The 24,841-nt window shown below is 47.7% G+C and overlaps 4 protein-coding genes and 1 long non-coding RNA gene across 9 annotated transcripts; 2 read left to right on the top strand and 3 right to left on the bottom strand.

The window, feature by feature from the left end:
• Positions 1-1,148: 1,148 nt before the first annotated feature.
• Positions 1,149-12,149, top strand: LOC118504062 (transmembrane protease serine 9-like). 2 transcript variants are annotated; one of them, XM_036038098.1, is made up of 3 exons: positions 1,149-7,624; positions 7,699-8,188; positions 8,255-12,149. In XM_036038098.1, exons 1-2 carry the CDS (start codon positions 6,040-6,042, stop codon positions 8,181-8,183), a joined length of 2,070 nt encoding a protein of 689 aa, XP_035893991.1. In that variant the 5' UTR covers positions 1,149-6,039; the 3' UTR covers positions 8,184-8,188; positions 8,255-12,149. The 2 variants fall into 2 exon arrangements, with proteins under 2 accessions (XP_035893991.1, XP_035893990.1); XM_036038097.1 differs by having other exon boundaries at positions 7,699-12,149.
• An 11-nt stretch (positions 12,150-12,160) lies between these two features.
• On the bottom strand, positions 12,161-13,691 carry LOC118504094 (angio-associated migratory cell protein). Its single transcript, XM_036038176.1, has 3 exons — positions 13,421-13,691; positions 12,462-13,350; positions 12,161-12,391 (listed from the first exon to the last, which is right to left on the bottom strand). The coding sequence occupies exons 1-3, from the start codon at positions 13,542-13,544 to the stop codon at positions 12,181-12,183; spliced, it is 1,224 nt and encodes a 407-aa protein (XP_035894069.1). The 5' UTR covers positions 13,545-13,691; the 3' UTR covers positions 12,161-12,180.
• A 720-nt stretch (positions 13,692-14,411) lies between these two features.
• LOC118504089 (Y+L amino acid transporter 2) lies at positions 14,412-22,203 on the top strand. Of its 3 annotated transcripts, none has more exons than XM_036038162.1 (8): positions 14,412-15,000; positions 18,066-18,827; positions 19,854-20,072; positions 20,176-20,446; positions 20,532-20,652; positions 20,737-20,940; positions 21,012-21,161; positions 21,234-22,203. In XM_036038162.1, the coding sequence occupies exons 2-8, from the start codon at positions 18,530-18,532 to the stop codon at positions 21,468-21,470; spliced, it is 1,500 nt and encodes a 499-aa protein (XP_035894055.1). In that variant the 5' UTR covers positions 14,412-15,000; positions 18,066-18,529; the 3' UTR covers positions 21,471-22,203. The 3 variants fall into 3 exon arrangements, with proteins under 3 accessions (XP_035894055.1, XP_035894054.1, XP_035894056.1); XM_036038161.1 differs by lacking the exon at positions 14,412-15,000 and adding an exon at positions 17,689-17,891; XM_036038163.1 differs by lacking the exon at positions 14,412-15,000 and adding an exon at positions 17,751-17,979.
• LOC118504125 lies at positions 17,524-18,179 on the bottom strand. The gene is made up of 2 exons (XR_004905264.1): positions 18,041-18,179; positions 17,524-17,970 (listed from the first exon to the last, which is right to left on the bottom strand). It is a non-coding gene; the product is annotated as an uncharacterized LOC118504125 (long non-coding RNA).
• LOC118504108 lies at positions 22,115-24,088 on the bottom strand. Of its 2 annotated transcripts, none has more exons than XM_036038196.1 (2): positions 22,863-24,088; positions 22,115-22,786 (listed from the first exon to the last, which is right to left on the bottom strand). In XM_036038196.1, exons 1-2 carry the CDS (start codon positions 22,945-22,947, stop codon positions 22,239-22,241), a joined length of 633 nt encoding a protein of 210 aa, XP_035894089.1. In that variant the 5' UTR covers positions 22,948-24,088; the 3' UTR covers positions 22,115-22,238. The 2 variants fall into 2 exon arrangements, with proteins under 2 accessions (XP_035894089.1, XP_035894088.1); XM_036038195.1 differs by having other exon boundaries at positions 22,115-23,517; positions 23,927-24,078.
• Between the last annotated feature and the right edge of the window lie 753 nt (positions 24,089-24,841).

Genomic DNA, 24,841 nt, shown 5'->3' with positions numbered 1-24,841 from the left:
GCTGCTGCAAAAAGCCGGGGCAACCAAAAGTGAATGTCGGGCCCAAACGTCCGCCCGAGTTGGAGTGCATTTTGGAATTGTGTCTCCCCGGCAGCTACGTTGCCGTGTTCGTGAGCGATTGGAAATTTTTGATACCAATCGATCCACACAACAACAGCAAACAAAAAGGCTAAACTGCATTCTCTAAAGCGCAAACAAGGTATAAAAATAAGCAAAAAGAAACTCGATCGACCGGTAACAAATCAATCCATAGCGCCACCAGGAGAGCGCGTACGTCGGGAGTTTTATTCCCTCACTGCTGCGAACCTCTTTCCAAGAGGTTCGCACCTGTTCGCGTTACCTGTGCCCGCTAATTAACTCTTCAAAAGCATTTATCGCAAAGAATGCCCCCACAAAACGCTGCTAATGTGACGCTTTCAAGCACATAAAATGCACCTACTGCCCTACAATGCGTGGACAGGGGGCATCCCACATCAAATGCATACCACCGACACCGTCCGTCTAGCCGCCGGCTGACCTACAAATCGGGATCTGCGCTATCCCTTGACCGGCGAGGAGCAGCAGCAGCAGCGGGATCGTCTAACGCAATTTAAAACGCAATTAGTTATAAATAAAACCGGGCACAGTGTCACTCAGTGAAGGCCAACCAAATCACTCGGCCAGTGTCCCTCACCACTTTCTCCTCGCGAAACCGGGAAAATCTTTCTAAAACGTGTCTGCACAACAGTAGAAAGAGGAAAAAAGCAGCATCCTAACATCGCGACCCGTGCGACGAAACACGGCAAACGCATTGAAACAAAAGACTGCAACGGGCTGGGTAAGCGACGAACCCGACGGATCTTTTGTGGCGGCGGTTTTTTTCTCTCGTTTCTGTCCTCTGTCCTGAGCCACACTAAAAGTGGGACTAGATTTATTTTCTCTATCTACCAAGCATTTTTCCTGCTTCCCTCTCAGCAGCCCCCTCCCCCCTATTCTCCTACCAAGTTATGCTTCATCGCTCCAACATACTCCACCAGATGGTCGATGATTCTTATTGTCTTTGCCTTGGGCCCATCGATACATCAAGGTGAGAGGGATGATTGGTGAGCATTTCACCCCTCCTCTCTCTCTCACACACCCTTCCCCACATTCCGGAAACCCCAATCCCCCCTCACCCAGCTCAAGATGGCACATTTTGCACTTCCCTGCACAGCAGAAGGAGCAATTCTTTCCACGTAATCATCAGCATGTTACTTCATCGCTCCAGCACCATCTACGGCTGTATTTCTGCTCGTCCGACTGGCATGCTACAGCGGCGAAGCCTTCCATCTTCCACCATGATGCAGGTCACCTGGCCTTCCTTCAAGTCTTTGCCAGTCGAACACTTCCTGACGGGGTTGTGGTGCTTCGGACCGTCGTCGTTTTTTCTTCTTCCTTCTTCTTTCCCTTTTCCGATTCGATCAACTGACCTATATACCCCATCATTCTGGTGCTGTTCACATATATTTATCAAAGCCCCGATCGTATCGTGGCCAGTGCTGTTGGCTCGCGAACTCGCTTCAGTTCGAGCTCTCGTTCGTTCGTTCTGTTCCGCGCGCGCGGAACATACTTTCTCTCGGGTGGAACTTGATTTTAGTATGTAGCTGAGGGAGGACGGTCTTTTTTTTGTTTTGTTTTTACACTTTAGTGTTTTGACATTGTTTTGTTTTTCTTGTTGCTTCTCTGCCTCAGCTCTCGTATGGCATATTTTACTGATCACTCTTCCAGCTTCTTCTGGTGCTGGATGTAGGAAGAGGCACACACTCGCTCATCTGTGTTCCGCGTTCAATTCGATGCGGTGTGTGTGTCTGTGTATTGATATTCCGCCAGCGTTGAACACTTGGCGGTGTCATTTTCTAGCGGTGGTCTAGCACGAGGGAGAGTGTGAGATTAATCCCGGGGTGATATCTAGGGAAGAATGCGTCACCATTTTACTGCCAGTTTTGAATGAATGCTAGTGGAGCTTTGAGGAATTGGAGTGCGTTGAAGAAATGTAACATTGGTTGAGGATTACTTTTATATCGTAATGCAACCTCAAAACTCTGAAGTGCAATAAAGAATTATAGCTATGTCCAAAGCTTACAAACACCCACTGGAGATTCCTTGTCTGAGAACTCTCATAAAGCACCCATCATGATCTGCTATATCATTCCCATCGTCAGCGAACCTCAACGAGAAGCATCGGAAGATTCACCCGCTCAGATTACACTTTTGGGGTCGATTTCGGTTCGTATTCGCAAACGGAACGAATCAAGTGCTGACTATGGTAGCGAGCAAGACAACAACCCCTTTCCTTCGTGAACGCGGCGAAATGCGGTGAAAAGCACAGTTATAATTCTCAGCAGCTCAGCATCATCACCACTTCGAGACGACAGGCGACCTCGACCCTCACGCGGCGCTGATCGCGGGAATGCATCTCGAAAATGGTAAGCTTTGGGTTGGCCCGCTTTTCTGACTTCTGATACGTGTTTTCCGGTGTTTGGTTCGGTCCCCAAGGAGAGAAAGAGAGGGAGCACTATCGTCCGAAAATATAAAAAAGTATCCCACTAGCACACATCTTCTGGAGACTGTTGAGCATTGGGGGGTTTTGGGGGTACCCATGGTCACAACAGCAATCAGGTGAATCGGTGGATCGTTTTTCGAGGGAGAAGATTTAAGCCGCTTTTTTGCTGTCGTCGATGTTACTTTCCCTCATCGCATCGTATTTTCTATTTCAGCAGTGAGGGGTTGTGGATGACTAGCCCGGGACGAGGGCTCTGGGAAGTGTGTGGCTTTTAATCTTTTGAGTGATGGCAAGCAGATCTTCTTCGTTGATGGGTAGACAGATATGTATCTTGGACTTCCAGGGCTCTACAAAAAAAATCCGTTCAATAGAGAAGGAAACCTCAAATCTCTTAAAAAAAAACTCAAAAGCCTAAGCAAATTTGAAAGCTTAGGGTTATATAGTTTAAGTCATGGTAAAATAGCCAGTCAAATTCTACGACCCATTGACACATGGAAAGCCACGCAAATTTATAGACCCTTATAAATTCTTGTGTCTAGGGCCATTTACTGGTCCATATCAATTCCAGAGCTAGTGAGGAAGTACAGACTTTAGGAAAATTAGAGAGCTGTTGGAAATGAAAAGGTCTCAGGAACTCTTGGCTCCAAGGAAATAGAAGGTTCAACGTAAATTGAAGTCCCCATTGAAGATTGTAGAACCCACGAATATTTAAGGGCCCTGAAAACTCCAACTCTCATGACAGTTAGAATCGAAGGGCTCATCGTGGGCTAATGGACATTCTAGAGCTCAGAAAAGCACTCCAACCAATCGTGGAAAATAAACGACCGATTAAAACTCAAAAGCATGTGGGGCATCTATGGCCCATGGATAGTTCCGGATTGATGAAAATTCATGGGCCAGTAGAAATTCGGGGCTCATAGTAAGTTGACGGCTCATGAAAATTCAACTTATGATGACGAGAGGTCCTTTGGATCTACCACCTCAAGCTTGCTGGATCTGTCATTTCTGGCTTGCGAACAGGGAGACCAACTCTGATTCTAGCGTCTAAGCACCTGAAGACTCGACCGCCTATGGCAATACCAGAGCCCACAGAAAATATAAAGCCCTATGAAAGTTGGAAAATTCATGAAAGTTCCAAAGCTTGCTTATAATTGAGTTGCCCTTAGAAATCGAAAGGCCCACGGAAATAAGTAAACCTTTCCCTCGATCGCCAACATATCATCTTCCTCTCGAGTGGATTGATGTGTCATCAGATCCGTATCAGCGGTTAGATCGGAAGCGAATGGTGAGTAAAGGCATTAGTACCTCACTCTAAATGAACTTCCAAACTACCAACCCTTACCGATGGGAAAAGGGTCAACCAACACAACAGCCCCCTAAACTTTGACCCGAACCTGGAGACGAGAAAACTCTTTACACCACCCGAAATGGTGGTGTAATTCCACTTAGAAAGTAAGGGAAGCGAAAATGAAAAGTGAAACATAACCTCATCGACACACACACACACCACCGGTAGGGACGATTATTTTCAATTAAAATAAAAACCAGCCCCCGCAACGCCCGAAATTCGTTGTTTTACTTTCGATGGCCGTCGTCGCGGCAGGCGGCAGCACCAAATGACTGTGTCGGCAGTTCCGTGTTCGACACGGCACAATTTCTAAGCCTCTGCCGTGTGTTTGGCTGCTTTGGTCTTAGTGGGAATCTTTAAGGCTTTGGTGAGAAAGAAAAGCGCAAACACGGTGGGAGGCTCAACTCATGTTTTGGGTGATCAAACAACGATCAAGACGAGCAAAACGAGGTGAAAACAGACGAAATCGAAAGAGAAAAAGACCGAGGGTTGTAATCAATGGACGACGATCATCGCAAAGGGGTTTCACTACCTCCCGGTTGACCTCCGGTAATGTCAACGGAACGGTTCAAGATGCTCACCACGTAATTAGGTCACACCCGGGGGAGGAGACGAGATGATTCGAAGCACTCCCCTCGCTCTCGGTGGAGTGTATTTATTTTCCTTCGATACTTCGATGCTGCAAACACACCCTCTCGAAGGCGGTTGTTTTGCTGAGTCCACAAGGAAAAGATGTGAGATAATCAGGCAGAAGCATGCAAAGCAAGCAAGAAACAATCAATCGATCCACTAGCATCGTGGATCTACCATGTTTGGAATGCTTTTTCTAAACGGATAAACACACACGTGGCCCTAGTCGACACAGTTTCGATGCTGGTCAGTGCTTTGAGTGAGATAATAATTAATAATAATTCGTACCCGGACCGTACCGGCTGTTTGTTTGTTGTTTTGCTTTACCCAGCTCATGGGATGGGTTCGACTCCGACTATCAAGGCCTGAGGTTTACTGATCAATAAATCATCTTCTACTTATGCAACTGTAAATACGCGCAGTTCTCCACCCCGAGGAAGTTTGTACAGTTTCGATACTGTTAATGTGTCTTTCGTCCTTCAACTCCCCAAAAACGGAAAAAGAGGCTTCCACTTGACCGTTGCTTCTTCCTGATGAGTTTGGCTTTTCCGACACCCATCGACCCTGAGTCTATTGGAGCGTCAAAAATCGAAAGGTTTCCGCTTCAGCTGATAATATTCTAGAGCCTCACGCACGCACCCGAGTATCCTCTTCGGATTTTTACTTTTTCGCTACACCACCACCTTCTGTCAACCGGATCACTCAAGGTTATGACCCGATGTGATCGATGGTTACGCATGAGAAAGTTGCGCAGGGTGCAGACAGGAAGTGTTCAATAAAAGTGGTTGATGATTATTTATTTTTAATTTCGTTTTTTGTTGTTGTTTTTGAAAACAATTTCTTAGCAAACGGTTAAATTTATATGTCCTGTACCGGGGTGCCTTTTGGACGGTATTTAAAAATCAGCCTTGAGGGATTCGATACATTGATACGGTTCGTTTTTTTTTCCAAGATTTTGGGAACTGGTAGACAACTGCCTCCAAAATGCTGCTGATAACCGCCTGGAGTAAATTTAATCGCTTTAACTTTGCGCACAACTACTCATAAGTACACATGGTCTTGGTGTGAGTTTTAAAATCAATAACCTCGTAGCTGTGATTTTTAAATGCTCAATAAAAACATCACAAAAAAAATCTGACTTTGCAATCTACCAAATAAAACACTTACTACCGGGGAATACCCACTCACCAGCGCAAACAATCGTCGAGGATCAGTTACGAAAAATTTCGCTCGACTCAAACATCGCCCACAAACCGTTCCCACCCAAGAACGTCTCCACAATTTGCCAATTATCTCCCCGTCTCGGCACGGCAAAAAATATACTCCACGAAAATGCAAATACAACCACTTGAGGATCGCTGATGCCTGACCTCATCGCACTCGACTGGCAGACAGACGGACTGATAGTAAACAGCAGTAGCAATAACTCACCGAAATCAACGCAAATGACAAATGCGGTCCCCAGCGTCGTGCACCGGGAGAATGGTTTATCACCGGCTTCCTGCTACGCAATCGGGAACGGTCACTATCAGTCGCAAAGATGGGTGTTCCGCGATCGGTTCGCTCTTTGCTAATTTCGGTGGTATTGGCCGTCGTGATCGGTGGTTGTTTGGAGCCTGTGCTTGCTTCTTCCAACTGTAGCCGTGTGTACGATAGTAATGTGCAGTGTGGTTTACCTGTGCTACACCATTCCGGACTGCCGAAACACTCTTCCGAAGCACTGCGTGGTGAATTCCCGTGGCATGTAGCCATCTATCAGATCGAGTACCGCATCCCGGTGTACAGTTGTGGAGGTTCGCTTATTAGTGATCGGTACGTGTTAACGGCGGCTCACTGTGTAGTCAACTCGAACAACGGCTACACGCTGAGTGCGGACAACTTCATGCTGCAGATGGGATATCATGAGCTGGGCCTGACAGTACCCGGGTGCAGTCAGGAGAGGGGTGTGAAACGGGTGTACGTGTATCCCGAGTTCCGTACCGGTACGTATCGCCATGATCTAGCTATTCTAGAGCTAGAACGACCAGTTCACTTCAACGATCGAGTGTTGCCCGTGTGTCTGGATACGGATGAGGAAGATCCGGCCTCTTTCTACCGCCAGCTTGGTAAGGTGCCCGGTTGGGGATACACCGAGTTTGATATAGTGTCCACCTGCCTGCGCATGACCGAAGTACCGACCGTCAACTACACTCGCTGTCTGGCAAGCAATCCGGATGTATTCTCCAACACAATCTACGACGGAATGTTCTGCGCTGGGTATGCAAACGGAACCAACGTGTGTAATGGGGATTCTGGTGGAGGTTTCGTTGTCTACAAGAATGCCCGTTGGGAGCTGCAAGGAATCGTGTCCTTTACAGCATTGCGTGACGCAGAAACGGCAGTTTGTGACACTAAACAGTACGCGGCATTTGTCAAGCTGCGCTACTACAAAAATTGGATCGGAAGTGTGCTGGACGGGACCTGGCAGTGGTCGAAGGGAGACAAATTGGTACAGTTAGATGAAACCTCCACGGAGAACCCGTCCCAGCCGGCGGAGATGCCTACCGATTGTGGCAAGCGCAAGATCAACAAGATGCCACTCATCGTGCACGGGGTGCGTAGCGTGGCCGGTGAGTGGCCGTGGCATGCGGCGATCTTTGCGGTGTCGAAACGTTCGCGTGATTACGTTTGCGGTGGGACGCTCGTCAGCCAGCGGTACATCTTGACGGCGGCCAGCTGTGTTGCCGATTGGCACCACCGGAAGCGACCGTACGTCGTGCAGCTGGGTCAGCACCAACTGTGGGAAAGTTCACTGACGGGTCGCGAGGTGCGCGTACTGGACATCGAAACCAGCGACGACAGTACGCTGGCTTTGGTGAGGCTAGAGGTGGATGTACAGTACGATGACTACATACAACCGATCTGTCTGCCGACGGGGCCACAAACCGGCGAGTCGAGCGATGGTGCGCTGCGGATCGGTTCAGCGGGGCTTATTGCGGGCTACGGACAAACGGATCCGGATGGGAATCCATCCGCGTACCTGCAGACCGCCCTGATGCCGATCGTTGACAGCGGGCTGTGTGTGATCTATCGCATCTTTGACAAGCACGAAGCTCACAAGATGTTTTGTGCTGGGCATGGGAATGGTAAGGGCGCTAACATTCCTCCCGAGAACTGAGTCTCTTTTAACACACACAAACACATCTATGTTCTCTTCAAGGTACTAATGCGTGTCGTGGTGATCAAGGCGGTGGTTTCTACGAAGAATCTCAGCACGGCATCTTTACACTAACCGGCGTCATCGGCAAGATCAATCTCTATCGCAAACGGTGTGATCCGTATGGGTACGTCGGGTTGGCCAACGTGATGCACTATCTCGAGTGGATTATGGAGCGACTGAGAAGTGCACTAACCTTTGACACATCGTTGGTGCCTCCGAAACCGCCCAAGGGACACTCGAAGGGTTGTCGACGCAAGCATCACCATCACCATCATCAGCATGGATCCCACGAACGTGGCACCGTTACCAGTAGACCCCACAAACGGAAGGGTGGTTCTGGGGAGAGTGGTTCCAGCGAGAACAGCAACGAAAGTCGGGAACGATCCATTACGTCCTCCGTCAAGAACGTGATGCAGGCGAAGGTGGATCTGGTGAAGGATATACACGGTGCGGCAGGTTCTACAATTAAGAAGATTTTTGGTTAAATAAGATAGGGGTGGACCTTTAGCAATACGGCCAGGCCGTTCTTTATGAATAAAAAAAAAAAAAAAAAAAGATAGGGGTGGAAGTCATCGGACCGCGATGCTTTCTGCTGTAGCAACTTAAGCAATTATACCTTCAATATATTCTATCTGATCCATTCCCATGATATGTCTTGACCGATCGGTGCGCAAGCTTGAGGTACAAACGATGGGAGATTTTAGCCAGCGCTTCAACAAGTAAGCAAACAATCGAGAATGAGGCTATCAATACAATGTGCAAATTGTTAAATCTCGCCCGTGGCTCGCCGAAACTTTAAACAAAAACCAGTCTGAAGCAGGATAAACAAATAAAGAGTGGTTCCATGCGGGAACTGCGAAACGAAACGAAACGAAACCCTTGCAGCGAATAATCTCCAGAATCTCCGCGAGCGGGAACCGCAAAACGCAAACGCAATTATGGGTCGTTAACTTAACCGGCTTTTGTTTTCGTTCGCTCGTTCGTTATGTTCCGTTTGAAGTGTTCCGGTCCTCCGGGTATCACTAACACGTGCACGCGACGCGAAAGGACCGAACTGGTCCGCCGTAAACGCAGCAGGTGGCTCTCCATCTAAAGATCAGCCATCTTTGCCAGCAAGAGGGTTTAAAGGCATAAAAGTAGTTAGCGCTTACGTTCTATCCCAATGGTGTTCCCAAATCATTGCTTCTGCAAAGGTAACGAGCGGGTGAAAAATTGTGCCGGCGCGCCGTTACTAGCGCTAGACTAAGTAGACAAATTCCCACATCAGAATCATCGTTAAGAAGCGCCAGACGAGCACGAGGTTTTCGCTGAGGTTCCTTGTCCACACAAAACGGAACAGATGTTTGTGGGTCATGGCAGTAATTGAGAGATTAGCGATGGCTTAAGCGAGCTGCTTAGTCACCTGTACTTAAACGCTGCCAGTGGGAGTGCGTGATTGATGTCACCGGTTTCGGAGACTATGAATTTCTAATGTCACCTGCCCAGAAGAGTGACCCAGAAAGTTGATCTCTAACTTCAGCTCACCGGACATGTTCTCGCTTGGGGTCTAAGTCGTCAGCGAGCTTGAACTTCGCTGTAACTCTTAATTATTATCATTAATTAGATAACTTTCATGCCTCTCAAACGGGTATCCGTTAGAATTTTCATCTCCATCAGTGGAATTTATTGAGCCCATTTTTTACTATTTGACTGCTAATGAATGTCACCCGTCGTGGCGTTCATGACGGCACTCGGCCTGTCTCTCGCGAGCCTGAAAGGGCTTCATCTCGGGCTCATTTTACGACCGGCGTAGATAATCGGAGTTGAGAGAATTTTATGAAGCACGTCAGCTTCACGCATTTTTTTCCGTTCCGCGTTCCAAAGCTTTGCCTCTTCTTCCCATGCCCAGACTTTGATGAATGTTGTTGCATTCTCTACCCCCTAGAGCTGCCTAGAACCCTTGGAGCTTTTGATATCATAATTAAAAAAACTACAACGCAGCCTCGGAAGACCCCCAAATAAGTTAATGAGCCAACGAATTGGTGCGGCCCGTTCTTCCTGTCATAATCGTTTCACTTTTGAAGCTGGTCGCCTCCTGCACGGGGAAACCTGTTTTCCGAAACCACCGAAACTTGATCGGTTCGGGATCGCTTGTGGATGCGCCTCTCCCCCTCAACATTTCCTCAAAAGTACGGCGAAGCACGCCAGAAAGAAGAATCCGCACACTAACGGTACCACCGTGGTGAGCAGTTTTTGGACAAGTTTTGCATCTTGCGACAACGGCAGGTTTCGACAAAGTTACGTGGACTAGAATTTGGGTTGGGTCACCGAAAGTGACGCAAAATACGTAGAATGCCTTGCCAAGCTGTGAGGTTCTCCGAAGCAGGCATAACGACACCAAGCCTACCCACCAGCACCTTGCGGCAAAGCCCGACCGACCCGACCCGGACAGGCAGATCTCTCCTCGCTGTGCGAAGATTGTTGAATGGGTGGTGAAAAGAAGAAAATACCACCGTTCGTACCATTTGATATTTAAATCATGCGCCAATTGAGCGATCGTCTCGTCTTATGGCACCTTATACACACCGGCAGTGGCCTTTTACACGCTCACTCTTCGCGGTTGAGTTGGCATTTAGCCACACAGCCAATGGCGGGAGTCGATTGATTGGCGGATCGGTTCGGGAGGGTTCACCGTTCCGTCGCCACACGTTCCGGATCGCTTCAGCACCCTTGGTACCGCATTCGGAGGACAACTGTGCCTTCCAGTGCTTCTCGTTCTTTCTCTCTCTCCCTCTCTCTCTCTCTCGATCGATGATTAATTGCAATGTTCGAGTCCCGGCCAGTGTAGGAAGTATTACATTTCATTACTCAATCGATTTTGTGTGAAAATGGCGGCGACAGGTTTTGCGCTTTTTCCGCCCAGGCCGCCCAGCCAGCAGGTCAGATGTGTATGGGTGCCGTTTTGAGGAAGGCGAAAGAAATTGTCGTGCGCAAGAGGTTACGAACTTCACCAGTCCCCGGCACAGAAACGGCCGGGCCTCTCTGTACCAGGTACAGAGCCCGGGATCTATTGCGCAAGATTTGCACCGGGGCGTTAATTAGCAAAACATTAGTAATATCTCTTTCCTCGATTGCAATTATTCTCTCCCCTCTTTTTTTCCTTCTCCAGCTGTTAGCATAAACCTGTTAGCTTAAGGCCGCTTAAGTAACAGCTTTCCCTATGCACCTTCTCATCGAAATGAAGATGTCACTGCGCTTTCTACCTCGCATCATCTACCGGATCTAAGATCTCACATCAGTTGAGGGGTTGAGCTCGTTCGTCTGTGAACAGAATATTATGAATTCAATAATTAAACGTTAAAGTAAACAGCTTCAACCTCCGTTTTAAGCTCTCCCCAAAAATTGTTAACCCGTTATACGGTTCTGCGCTGCCTACTGACTTCCAGAATCCGGCCGGCAGCCAACACGGACAAAAACAAATCATGAATCGTGTCAACATTTTCCACCCCGAATTCTACCAACCTCGTTTCTCGCTCGACTCGGGCCGGGGAGGTTTCAGTTTCCCACACACACAGAAAGGCCGGCTGAGAACGGATGAAGTGAGCAAGATGAAACACCCGAAAATGAAATGAAATGTACATGCATATGTATGTGGCTGATTCCCTCCGAAATGGTGAGGTGCGCCATGCTGGTAGTATCGCAACAGCTTCCCTTTTTTTTTGGTTGTTGGGAAAACCTGTTCTCTTTTTGTTTTGAAAGGGCTTGTTTTTTTGTTTTGTTTCGGGCAGCCCGTGTGTTCTGCAATGGTTGATGTTGTTGACCCAATTTCTAGATGCCATTCTCGTGAAACGGTTAACCATATTCCGGTGCCTTTCTTATCGTGTGCGGTAAAACGTGGACAATCGCCGCATGGAAAATAAATGACCGGCCTGCAGTGCAAAGGTGTGCCGTTACTCATTTCGGGAAGCGGTTTGGAAGCTGTGAAATGATAAATATGCGCGATGGTTGTCTGGATTCCCCTTTCTAGAGCTACCAAAAAATACAAGGGGGGTATAGAGATGTATCGAGTTGCTTCCTACTTACTTATCACGCTTTACGATGTTGACCTGCTGCAGAATCCTCAAAACCGTTCACGACCTAGAGATATAGTCTACGAATTTTATATTACGGTTGTTCTGGTAGAGACATCGACACCATCATTACATATCAATCACCTCACAGCCTATGTGGACGAACTGAAATGGCTTTCCGGGTAAGGTAGTCCGGTGCCTTTCTCATGACATGATCAGCCTGTAGGAGTCAGACGAGTCTAATTCGCTACTGAACAGAGCGAACCGAATTCGAGCATAACAGAGTCCATGTCTCAGATGCGTATGTGAGTATTGGAACAATAAATGTTCTACTCCGTTCCAACTTAAAGCCACCACCTATAGAATGCAAATTCTCATACCCTCTCAAATGAAAAAAAAAAATCGCTACCCAACATGCTTAACATTCGGTCATCTATTGACTTGCAGGCACTTCGAATATCTTCGCCGTACGATCTTCGGACGTGGAAAGGATGATGTTTCGCTGGCTGTCGTACACAATATCCTGGATATCGTTCGTATGGCCATCGAGCGTGAATCGTTTCGCACCACTCCGGAAGTCCCAGCCCTTGATGTAACCACCGAGCGTCCCAGCGCAGATCGTGAAGTCTTTCAACCAAAGCATTCTGTGGGGAGGAAGTAGAAGCTTTGGTTAATAAAAATTTCTAACACCGATTAAATGCGATTTTCACTTACTTTGTAATGCCAGTTGGTTCTTCATCCACACACTCGACCCGCTTCGTCAGCCGTGCCACATCCCAGATCGTTACCTTCCCCTGCAACGTACCGGTCGCGGCCACCTTTATCTCAAATCCAGGATAATCTACCAGCACGGACTCCAGCAATGCGTCGCTCGGTCCTATCAGCATACCCAGCACACCGTTCGGTCCCATCACGTACGAACTGCCATCCTCCGCACCGGTCACAAACAGTTGATTGTCCTGATCGATCGACAGCGTCGTTATGTTCGTTTTGTGTCCCACGGTCGAATCCACCTCCATTACCGGTGTGCCCGATTTCAGGTCCCACAGCTTAAAGTGTCCACTACCGTACCCAACGGCTAGCTTTTTACCGTCGTGTGTCAATTCTGCCGCTTCCGTTTTACAATCCTGCCCGGGCAATACCTTACAGTCACCGGACGGGATGCGCCAGATGTACACCTCACCCGAATCACATCCCGCCAGTAGTACGTACGCACCGCTGTGCCATCGCATCCAGCACAGATCGCCCACATTAAACTCCCACACCTTGCGATAGTTTTGCGTCACTTTGAACACCTGTATGTAGCCGGATATGTCTGCCGTGGCGACATACACACCGTCGTGGCTGAATCCAACGGCCACCACCGAATCGGTATGGTTCGTCACCTCGTGCTGCACCTCGCCGGTGCGTATGTTCCAGACGTACGCTTTGTCGTCCTCGCCCCCCGTTACGGCCAGATCTTCCGTCGGATGAAGCGCACCACAGAACACGGTGGCAGTGTGTTTGGTAAAGGTGAGCGTCGCATCATCCCGGTCGCACATGCGGAAGCGTACCGATCCCGTATCGTCCTCTCCGGCTGCTTCTTCTTCATCGTCTTCGCCAACTAAAATCCAAACCAAGGTTCATCAATTAAGAGAAAATTTAATGGTCTAATTGCGATAAGCATTACATACGGTTTGCTTCTGCCTCCCAAGCATCCAGCACTTCATCTGCATCACCGACGTAGATCAGCTCATCTTCCTCGTTCTCCAACAGATTGCCGTCCATCGGCGATCGTGGTGGTGTATTGTCGTGCATTTTACAACTATTTGTAGCGAAATTAATCGAAAAAACACTGTAATGAACAAGTTATTACACGGTTACAAATCAGCTGCGACAGCCATGTGGTTTGGCTTCGAAACAACAATAACAAATCGGCGAAGTGAACTCTGAGAGGCATGGGTATAAACGCACGCACCACAGTTCGCCGGCTGTCGGATGTCGGATGTCGATGTTTCGAACTGCTGTCAGAACGATGTAACGGTTTTCGGTTTGTCGGATATGTTTTTACAAGCGAGTTTTTGTTTGTGCGCTGTATTTTGAAGAATGGTTAGAATTGATGCCTTCTGAATACTACAGCAAGTTTAAAAGCGGTTCATTTCCGCTGTCGTTAACCAAAGCAAAACAAATGTGGCATTATTTTAAAAAAAACATGTAAACAACATCAACGAAGCGCATACGGCAAAAATGTGATAAGAGGTCTAATTAAAACAGATAAAATGTATCTCTCTCTCATGAAACTATCAAACTACCGATCGATCCGAAAAAATTAATACCACATTTTTAATTTATGCAAACCACATACCGAGTCTCTTACACCACCAAACACGAAAACAAAATTGCACGGCTGCGTTACGTTTGCGCCATTAATTATGCTGCATCTCGGAGCCCCGCGTAGCTCATGCTCGAAGCAAAACTGTTGCTGCTGCGCACCGGCATGTCATCCCGCTCACGCCCGACGACACTATCGCGCCATTTCGCTTCCGCACCCGGTATGTTTTCATCGGGCCCCTCGTACCAATACTACCTCGTACGTAGCGCCCCTAGTACGAACAGGAGCATAAAATCAGCATAGTTTGCATTATGCCGAAGCGCACACCAGCTAGAGCGACGGATCGCCAGTGTGTGAGTACAGCCGCGCCGAACCACATGTGCTCGCGAGCTCGGTCGGCCTTTCCGTTCTTCCGTTCCGACGACTGTGTGTTTGCGCATGGAGCTCCTAGGCCTTTTTGGAGCGAACGTGTGCGTTTCATTCCGTGTTTGAAATTGCTGCCGTGCCGGGGGTTGTCGTGCGGTCGGACACACTGTTGCTGGCACACTGCTTAGAATGCGAATCGGTCTCCCGGTACGCGGTACGCTTCCCATTCTGATGCTTCCGCTGTAGACTAATTCCTTTCGGGGGTTTTTGAGTTTTAGTTTTGCTGTGCTCCCGTTCCTCCCCGTGCGTTCGCCATTTACTCGCGGTTCGGTTCCGGTTCATTTATGTTGGAAGTTAAAACGTGTTAATTCGGCGAGAGATTTTCGTTTCGGAGATTTAGTGCAAAGGTATTAGGGAGCCGGGCGTTACGTACGTGGTACGGTTGCCATCGCATGCGGCTCAACGTCAGCACCGTGTTCCAGCAGCAATAATACCAGCAAGAGCACCATCAAGCAGTCCCCTTTTTCCGGCACATTCGCGTACTGGACCCCCGGACGAGAGCGAGCGCAAGAATAGGTAAAGTTGCGTGAGAAAAGTGAAATGTATCTCCCCCTAAACGTGTACACGTGGATACACGCCGCCACGGTGCATGGAGAATCGATAAAAAAGGCTCGCATGTTTTTCATGACTGTTGATGCAGTTTTTGCACGTGGCCAGCAGCGTGTGGAAGAAAACGAAGTGAATCGATAAGAAAGTTTGGAAATTGTTGGCCAGCAAAAAGCGGAGCAAATGTGAAACTAAACTGAAGCTGTACATGGTGAAGCCATTAGAAATCCCCCATTGACGAGCGATCTCACTGCGAGGCGAACAAAGAATTTGTTTATTCAAAGCCGGATGAGGCTCTTGAGACGGTTCCGCTGTCGGCTACACTGGGGAAGGGAGTGCAATCGACATAGCCGCTGCAACGATGCCCACTAGAACCCTTTCTCCAAATCGATTTTCCAAAACTGTGATTCATGCTGGTGCCAGTGGCGACACAGTTCTGCCGTGCAATACGAGAACCGTCCGTTAGTTTGGTGCAACGGAATAGTTTTCTTTTTTTTCCCCCAGAACTCTGTTTGTGCGACATCAGCGCCTGGCCTGGTTCCCTGGAAGCCCTAAAAGTTTGACACAGTTCTCATCGGGGTGGTGGGGACACGCGTGTGTTCTTGTTGGGACTTTCAACTTAAAAACAAAAACTACGATGCATCCAAACCCGTACGGGACAGGGAGGTGTGTTACCGCAGCGGAACACACGCCCATGCTATCCACGCTTTCTGCGCCTCTAATCAGCTCCTATTTGCCTCACTAATGGACTGAAGTGGTCTCGCGTGAATTCGCAGCGATACCTTTGTCCGGCTGTTCGGGTTTCGTTGCTGGCGGCCGCTTAAAAGCAAATACCGCCATCGAAGAGCATTCTCTATTTGGAGGCCCGCGCCCCGTTTAGAATTGTGCTAAAGTGAGCCAGTTTGCCAAAGACGTGGAAAGACTGTTTCAGACGTGTGGCGTGCCGTGCGGCACACTACTGCGCATTGGATTCTTGATCGCCGGGAAAGGTTTCTCCCGTCTTTCTCTTCTTGCCAATTTCCTGCAGTACCGTACCCCCCGTATACTAGCACTAAGTAGCTGTACTTATGACCTAGCGGAGTATGTGTTTTTTTGTTGTTTAGTTAGTCCCCTTCGGATCCTGCTCCTTCAACGCAACGCAACCCCCCCCGGACGATACTTCCCGAAGACGTTCGATGCTGTTGCGAGCTGCGAGCGTGGTGTAGTAGTGCTGGATGATTTATAGTGCGACACCCGGCAAGTGGATGTGATTTTGATTGAATTATCCGGCTTAATGGATGGCGTTTGTTTGGTGGATTTGTTGATTTCTTCGTATTGTGTGCGGAACGACGGCACACACACGCACGCTCTATCCATGTGAGGAAGTTGTGTGATAAGCGAGGGATAACGTGGCATTAGAAAATATCGATGGAATAAGGAGTTATGACTAGAATATAGTGGAAAGGACTAGCTGGATTGGTTATTAATTTAATTTAATTAATTTTAATTAAGTAATTTAATTCAGTACTCGATAAAGATGCTGATTTATCCCTAAAATGGTTAACATCCTTGGCCAAAAATGGAACACAATTGTTCATTTTCGCATGTCTGGTTGATTGATATGGGTAATTCATCCTACAGATGTTAAACCAGTAAGGTGAAACACGACACGACAACGAACGAATAAGATGAACGAACGCCGCCTAGCAACTTGTAGGCCATCAAAAGCGATGCTAAAAATAGTGATTGCATGCTTTCAGGCGCTATGAACCACTCGGCATCATAAACCTACCGGCTACCTTTCGGTTGATTTGGAGCAGTTGATCGTTTGACCCTTGCCGAGCATTGACGTAGGGGTTCGACGGAGACGGAAGCATGTGCGGTATACAGTTGAATGTTTCTGAGTATGAATATTTTACTTAATTGCTTCTAGGAAAAATATTTCAGGCTAGAGGAAATATTTTAGAAGAATAAAGTGGGATGAAAAATAACTGAAACAGATATTTTAGCAAGCAGATAATGATCCCTGTTCTAATAAATAATAAAATCTACGTTCTAATTTACAGAAGCCTTAAAGCAGCTATTAAACAGCAATGAAATTATGATCAAAATATAAAAGTTTGCCGTTTTAAAATGTCTCGCAAAGAATGAAGCTGTAAATTAAGTTTTTAGTCTGTTGCTCTTAAACAGCGATAAAGTTCCATCGAGTGCTACGTGCGCTTTTAAACAGCGTAGAAGCTTAATTATCATTTTTTTAAAGTTCAACCGTGGTTTGCAAATTTCGCTACTGGTTTATTATGAATACGAATCATTTCCTTTAACCCACATGCTTGCAACTGTTTTATTCCGTTACGATTTGCACCGCGTAACGGTGCAGTTTGCCAAACTTGGCAAGCATTAAAATGAGTAACGGCTTCTTCGACAACTACGCAACCCGCGTGTAGTTAGTGTTCCGAAGCTGCACTTTTTCCGTGTTGTTAATCAACAGAACACTAAGAAGCGGTCTTTTTTTGTTTTATTTCATAATTTTTTTAAGGTTCTTTATTGCTTGCTTAAGCACTCCTGCTCTCCCCATTAAGAAGACAGAACATGTACGAGAGGCTTGTTGCGAGGAAAAAGAAAACAAAACAACACTCCTCTTTTACAGCCTGCACGAACACCACGAAAGCACGGTACGCATGTGGGATTTGCTGTCCCGAGCACCGATCGTGCCGTGTTTAACAGCCATTTTTGGCAGAGGTGATCGCGGGCTACTACCGATCGATCGATCGAGCCATTGCCGCGTAGTGCTTATCGCATGTTGCGTGTGCTCCTGCTAGCAAATAAGGAAGATCATCGATCAAACTCGGGGGTATTGATGAGACGTACGATCGGATACAGAGGTATTAGAGATCCTATCAAAAATCCCACCAGGGGGACCGTGTTAAGAGTAGACAGCAGTAGAGATCGTGTATGATTATTCTACAGCAGGTCATAAAAATTCTGTATATCAAGTTTAAAGTCTCCCAGATTCATACTTATCATGTCTTACCTTTTTGTGTGCTTTTCCGTTACAGCCGCCGTACAGACACGCGTCGATATTATTGCATCAGCACGTACCACGGACCCGTGCGCCGCGCTACTTCCACCTTCTTGACGTACGCCGCCCTTTTTTGTTTGGGAAGAACGCCAAAAGAACACACGAACGCGTACGCAGCAGCAGCATTCGGCACACAACATGTTGCTGCCACCGTACAGCATAAACCCGGTGCTTTTGGATCGAAACATTCACACGCGCTAGCTCGCCAAGTACAGGCGTGGTGCGACCGCTCTACTCACGCTCAGTGCCTTTACGAACTGCTATGGTGCCTTTCTCGGGTTAGTGTTGTGCTTTGCGTGTGTCAGTGTCATAGTGTGTGGTGAAAGTGTTATCTCGTGGAGCATATCTCCAAAAACCCTTATCTGTGCCGTGTAGTTCAGTAGAGCCGGCAATCGAAGATCTTGACGTGACGTGATTGAGTGTATCGATTGAGTGTTCACGATGGCCAAAGTCGGTGATGTGGACAACCGGCCGGTACAGCAAGGTTTCCGGCGCGAAAGTGATGAGGGAGGCGCGGTGGCCGGCAAGGAAGGCGGTGGCGATGGGGGCATCGAGATGAAGAAGGAGCTGGGCCTGATGGACGGTGTGGCGATCATTGTCGGTGTGATTGTTGGGGCCGGTATCTTTGTGTCGCCCAAGGGTGTGCTGCTCTACTCCGGCTCGATTGGTGTGGCCATCATCGTGTGGATATTGTCCGGCGTGCTCAGTATGGTGGGAGCGCTATGTTACGCCGAGCTAGGTAAGAATTGCTGGAAGAAATTTGGACAAACATCGGTTCGCTTGATGTTTCCTGACATATAACCTTGTTATCAAATTTTAATTCGAAGTCTACTGATGTATATGCCGGCAAGTACCTGCTGGGGGTTTCGAGAGCGATGGGAAGAGAGAGCAAGTAAATTCTACCACATGGCGCGAGAAGCGGAAGTCCTGATAAGAGCAAAAACGTGTACAAACAATCCAAATCAAACGATGGACATGCGTCAAGAGAGTTCCAATAGACCTCTGAATGGAGTAATATTCTTAAAGCAATGTTTTTCACTTCGTTACGATCTTTCACACGACAGGACTGGTACTAAATCCCATCCGGACTATCGAGCTATGAATTAATTTATATATTGCCAAGGGAGCGGCCCGGTGGTAGATGCGACAGCGGCGCCGGTCTTGACACGGCAGTATCAGGGTTCAAATGCCATCTGGGCCGTTCCCTTATAGTGAGGACTACCCAACTAAGCGGTATCAATAAGTCTAGTAAGCCAGAAATGGTAGGCATGGCCTTAATCGACCTCTTAGAGAAGAAAAAGGATAGTCAAGAAGGCAACAAATCACAGCCAAGACAATATACAAAGTATATTGCACATCTTCCAAAATATGAAGAATTCCCCCATATTACAAGCTTTTTAAATTATTTGCTTCCCTACCCCACTGTACATCATCCTCTCAAGTTCCATGCTGTGCAGACCTCTTCCAAGAATCTCCTGTCAAACATTTTTGCACGGCATTTACACATTTTTTGCGTCTGTCTCTGCCGAATTCCTTAAAATATAAGCTCGATAAATTATGTGTGCATGCAGACCCAAATTACACTTCCCAGCGCTCCAACATCTCCTCAACTCTCTCTCTCTCTCTCTCTTCCCCGCTGCCTAACCGGTTTATTCTCTTTTCCTTGCGAAATTCGTCCATCTTGGTACATCTTGGGCGGAAGACCAATCTTTAGACGAACCCCAATAAAGCATTTTCAACTCACCGTCTCGCTCTGCTCCATCAGGCACGATGATACCAAAGTCTGGAGGCGATTACGCATACATTGGCGAAGCGTTCGGACCACTGCCGGCGTTCCTGTACCTTTGGGTGGCACTGTTGATTCTCGTCCCGGCGGGAAATGCCATCACGGCGATCACCTTCGCCCAGTATCTGCTGCAACCGTTGTGGCCCACCTGTGAGCCACCGTACGAATCGGTGCGACTGCTGGCAGCGGTAATAACCTGTAAGTGCACTTAAATCTCTCCCTTATCGTCCTGAGCTTCCCGAGCATACGAAGTACACGAAATTGCATTTTCATCTTACATTGTCCAATTCCCGTTTCCTAGGCCTGCTTACCGCCATCAACTGTCGCAACGTTAAATGGGTGACGCGCGTGACGGAGACGTTCACCGGGATGAAGGTGTTGGCGCTGCTGGTAATTACCGGTGCCGGTGCCTACCATCTGATGAGTGGAAACACGGAGCTACTCGAGGCCCCGTTCGCCAACTCGAAGATACAGCCAGGATTCATTGCGGTCGCTTTCTATAATGGGCTGTTTTCGTACTCGGGCTGGAACTATCTTAACTTTGTGACGGAAGAGCTCAAAGATCCCTACCGGTAAGTGGATGCGAGAACTCCATCCGTACGCACGTCCCACCAACACTGGCTCACTGTTCACGCGTTTTCTTGTTGCTTTCGACAGAAATTTACCCCGTGCCATCTGTATCAGTATGCCGGTCGTCACCATCATCTATGTCATCACAAACATTGCGTACTTTGCCGTGCTGCCACCAGACGAGATGCTTTCATCACAAGCCGTTGCGGTAAGATGCAGCTGAACCCCAAGCCCCACTCCGAATATGCCAGTCACGATAAGCGATCTTAATTGGTGCTTTCCCTGGTTGCAGGTTACATTTGCGGAAAAAATGCTCAGCTTTATGGCCTGGACGATGCCACTGTTTGTGGCTTGCTCCACGTTCGGATCGCTCAACGGTGCCATCTTTGCCTCGTCACGCCTATTCTTCGTCGGTGCCCGTAATGGACATCTACCGGCAGCACTTTCACTGATCAACATCAACTGCTTAACACCGATTCCTTCGCTGCTCTTCTTGGTAAGGATACTGAGGTCTTGTTATATGAGAAGAAGTCATTTCTAATAAAATGTTTGTCCTTTCTTTCCTAGTGCGCTCTCACGCTGCTACTGCTCTTCATCCGAGATGTGTTTGCGATCATCAACTACGTCAGCTACGTGGAGATTCTGTTCATCTTTATTTCAGTGGCAGGTCTGCTGCGGTTACGACAGAAGGCACCCGACGCTCACCGACCCATCAAGGTACGCAAGATGCGCAACCGTTTAAAGCTATGATCTCTCATTCACGTCATGACTTCCACTTTCCTCTTGTAGGTCTCGCTAATCGTGCCGGTCGTGTTCCTGCTGACGGCAGGATTTTTGGTCATATTCTCCGTGTTCGAATCACCCATGGAGGTGGGCATCGGCACGCTCGTAATTCTGCTCGGTATTCCCGTGTACTACGTTACGATCGGAAAGCCCTGGGGTTGGCTGACCCAGAAATCCCAAACGTTCAATCGCTTCTGCTCCAAACTGTTCCTATGTATGCCCAACAGCGAAAAGCTAGACTAATGAGTATAAGCACAAATCGAAAAGTCTCAAGCTCAAATTAATCTCACAACGCTACTACTATTGTCGATTACCCATTTTGCTCACATATCATCAATACTGTGTATATAGACAATACAACCAATAGAGAGGGGGATAAAAAAACGAAGCAACCCCTATTGCCTTTCTCAAGCGCGTTTTCCTGCATGTGGTGTCTCGATATCCTCATAGGTGTCTCATTAGGTGTATTAAGAAACAGGATAGCACAAAACACAGGCCTTTGATAGTCAAAATTCCTACCCCAAATATAGCTGCGTGCACGATCTCTGCGTACCGATCGTTTTAAAAAAAATTGCTCTAGCTCAACAATTGATTTCAGTGTACAGGATGGATGCATGATTACCGCGATGAAGTAATAAGTTAAGTCATATTTATCTCATTTATTAAAAACCGCCTCTGCCTTGCATCAGTCTTTGTGTGATCAATCGCCCCGTAAATCATTATTGGTCAACAAAAACCTATTCCAATTCCGAGAGCTTTGCTCAAACAAATGCTAGTATATAATCCATTCGAGATGCGCCTGCGAGGGGCCGGAGTTCGAGAACCAACAATAACAAAATAGAAAGAAAAAGACGTAACAGAATAACGAAGACTGTTATCGACTATACTGAGTAAGGGATTTTATACAATATATTTCGATTTGTAAGGAATTTGTAATTTACACCAATAAAACCATCATGTTTAAAGCGCTCTTATCGATAGCAGCTGTTATCACAACTGTTGGCCGCCAGTCTACAGCACGTACGAAACGTCATAGTTCATGGTGATATTTTCGTAAAAATTTATCTGAGTAATAATTTTTCGACGCTTTTTTGGTCGGATGGCAGGCACGTTCGATGGAATGCCATCGTTCCCATCGAACACATGTAGGGGCAGTTTAAATTGTGAATCCATCGTATATTTGCCACGCTCCAGGAAAACCTTTCGATCAATCAAACCTTCTTCGTGAACACATATGATCGCTTCTTTACTCGGCTGGGCTAGCAGTATCAGGTACGGGCCGTAGCAATTGCTGCACTGCCCATGACCATCTCCATTGGTGCAGCAATTGAGAAGCCATTTTGTTGTGCCGGTTGTAATTTCACAGCAGGGACAGTGTGGCTCAAATTCGCTCGGCTCAACGATCCACGTATGCTCGAACTTGACCATCTTGGAGATGGTGTAGATTTTCTCCATGTTGTTCAATGAAATCGTCGAATGCAACTGTGCGACCCATACGTGATGATCAGCCGTTGCCTTCGTTATCAAATCTGAAGCAGGGCTTCCGCGACTGATAAGACCCGTAGTAAACACAGGGAGAGAAGGTGAGTTAATCTTATCAAGACGATTAAATCTACCTTCCTTGGAGCAACTTACTCGATTCGGCCCCGTAACGGAAATTACGTTTAAATTTCGAAACAAAGCGATCAACATTGTCCACTAGCTGGGATGTGGACCCCATCCTCTCATTGGTAGTAATTAGGCGTGCAGTCCTGAACCGTAAAGACACCTTTGCCCATAATTAACTCAGCATCTATCTCGCGTCCAAGCGTGGGCAACACTGCTCTCCCGTCCGCCGCAGTCTGCGGTGTACCCGTACACTGCGTACGATGGACGAGTGCTGCGGTCACAAAGGCCGGTGCCGCCACACCGTACGAATACTAATTGAATCCATCCGGCACGCGGGTAGATTGGTTGGTATGCACGCCTACCGTTGGCGATTGTGATCACCATCGCTAGAGATGGACCGTGAACGTCCGAACGGTGACGTCGACACCACTACTTTGTCACGCAGCAAATAGTGTAACACGGGGCATCACTCAGTCATTTCTGTCTCTCCATCGGAAGCGTTCGATCGGGAATTCTCCTCCCCCCCCCACGAAGGATGACGCGTTGGAGATCACCAAACTGGAATGCTTGTGAGGGCACGCTGGCTACATACCTGATTCTTCACGTTGTCTATCGGACACGCAGCAAGAAGGGAGATATCGGTATCCGCCTCTTGCCCAACGTCATAATCTCCGCCTCGGCACTATTCGCGGGCAAAGAATTTATGAAATTGTATCAAATTGACTTAATCAAATCATATCGAGGGACGGGTTGCACTTCGCGATCGAGGCGGGCGAAAGGATTCGAGCGTAAATGCCACTACCGGAATCAGCAGCAGTTTTGCAAAAGACTCCCTCTGCTTGATGGATTTCGCCTTCGGCGAGGCAACCCGATGACCGTCAACCTTCACCACTTCAGGCGTTTGGTCCAATTTTCAGTGTCACGAACACTGCTGGTGCTAAATTGTACCCACTTATCCAGGAGGGAATCCACCAGCATAAGGCGTGAGAAATGGCGTCCCTAACGCTGGCGGCGAGCAAGAACAGACTGTCCAGGAGAAAACCTCCGAATGAGGATATAAGAGACGTATTGGATTTCACAGCAAAACAAACCTTCAACTTGCGATCGCCACAGCTTAAAGGTGCAGTCGGAAGGTTAAAGTGCCGGTTGCCGCAGCGGGCCCGCTAAGCTTGAATCACCTTTCTCTCGTGCACGTCTGTTGTGCACAGATTGTGTCCACAGATGGCGATATCTTACACGACCGTCAGCCGTTTGGTGAGGCAACAACAACGGATGATGACCGGGTTTTGTTGGGTTTTTCTGCTGTTGTGTAAACAGTGGGGCAGCCGTTTTCTTAGTATTTCTTGCCGTTGGCTGTTTGTTTTATGAGCTAGCTTTGATTCAATATTTGGTTTTTGAACTCTCAATAAAAACAATCAGTTTGCTCCACTTAACACTTCAACCTTGCATCATAAACGCCCATTTCAAATCAATGAAGTGTCAGTGTGACACTTCACGCTTAGTACTAACATTAGTAACCAGTTTCCTTCTAATCAGCTTTATGATACAAACTTACTACTTCGTTCAAGCTCCCCACAACTGTTCTTTCTTCTCTTTTCCATTTGTTTCTTATTCTTCTGTGGTGCATTTCCTGTACCGGAGTAAATTGTTTGCAACACCCCTTAAAGAAAACACTACCACCCAAACGAATGACAAAACTCCACCCCACCGCACCACAAACACACGGAACAACAACACGAAACTGTCTTCAGCGAAACGTAAACCAATTTCAACTGCTCAGCGCTTTTGCCGACTTCCTACAGACAAACAAACAAAAAGCCAACTACCAATTACAGCCACGAGCATAGTGTCACAATAGCCGAAAAAGGGGCAATTATTTGCGGTTAAAGCAGCGTTGTGCAGCCTGCAGCCTGAGGTGCGCAAGATGTACATTGAGCAGGTGCGATTCCAATTGCCATCGGTTTGGCAACCCGGCCTTGTGTCGGCCGGCGGACGAACAGGTGACG

Source organism: Anopheles stephensi, chromosome 2 (genome assembly GCF_013141755.1).
Source record: "Anopheles stephensi strain Indian chromosome 2, UCI_ANSTEP_V1.0, whole genome shotgun sequence".
NCBI lineage: Eukaryota > Metazoa > Arthropoda > Insecta > Diptera > Culicidae > Anopheles > Anopheles stephensi.
This window is presented reverse-complemented; position numbering and strand designations above follow the sequence as displayed.

What these genes read in the sequence shown, in the direction of transcription:
- LOC118504089 (XM_036038162.1), top strand. Translation starts at nt 18,530, where the DNA reads ATGGCCAAAGTCGGTGATGTGGACAACCGGCCGGTACAGCAAGGTTTC. An exon ending in GAGCTCAAAGATCCCTACCG is followed by an intron (nt 20,447 to 20,531) that starts GTAAGTGGATGC and finishes TGCTTTCGACAG; the next exon opens with AAATTTACCCCGTGCCATCT. An exon ending in TTCCTTCGCTGCTCTTCTTG is followed by an intron (nt 20,941 to 21,011) that starts GTAAGGATACTG and finishes TTTCTTTCCTAG; the next exon opens with TGCGCTCTCACGCTGCTACT.
- LOC118504062 (XM_036038098.1), top strand. Translation starts at nt 6,040, where the DNA reads ATGGGTGTTCCGCGATCGGTTCGCTCTTTGCTAATTTCGGTGGTATTG. An exon ending in TTGTGCTGGGCATGGGAATG is followed by an intron (nt 7,625 to 7,698) that starts GTAAGGGCGCTA and finishes GTTCTCTTCAAG; the next exon opens with GTACTAATGCGTGTCGTGGT.
- LOC118504108 (XM_036038195.1), bottom strand. Translation starts at nt 22,919, where the DNA reads ATGTTGATCGCTTTGTTTCGAAATTTAAACGTAATTTCCGTTACGGGG.
- LOC118504094 (XM_036038176.1), bottom strand. Translation starts at nt 13,544, where the DNA reads ATGCACGACAATACACCACCACGATCGCCGATGGACGGCAATCTGTTG. An exon ending in TTGGGAGGCAGAAGCAAACC is followed by an intron (nt 13,351 to 13,420) that starts GTATGTAATGCT and finishes TTTGGATTTTAG; the next exon opens with TTGGCGAAGACGATGAAGAA. An exon ending in GAACCAACTGGCATTACAAA is followed by an intron (nt 12,392 to 12,461) that starts GTAAGTGAAAAT and finishes TCCTCCCCACAG; the next exon opens with AATGCTTTGGTTGAAAGACT.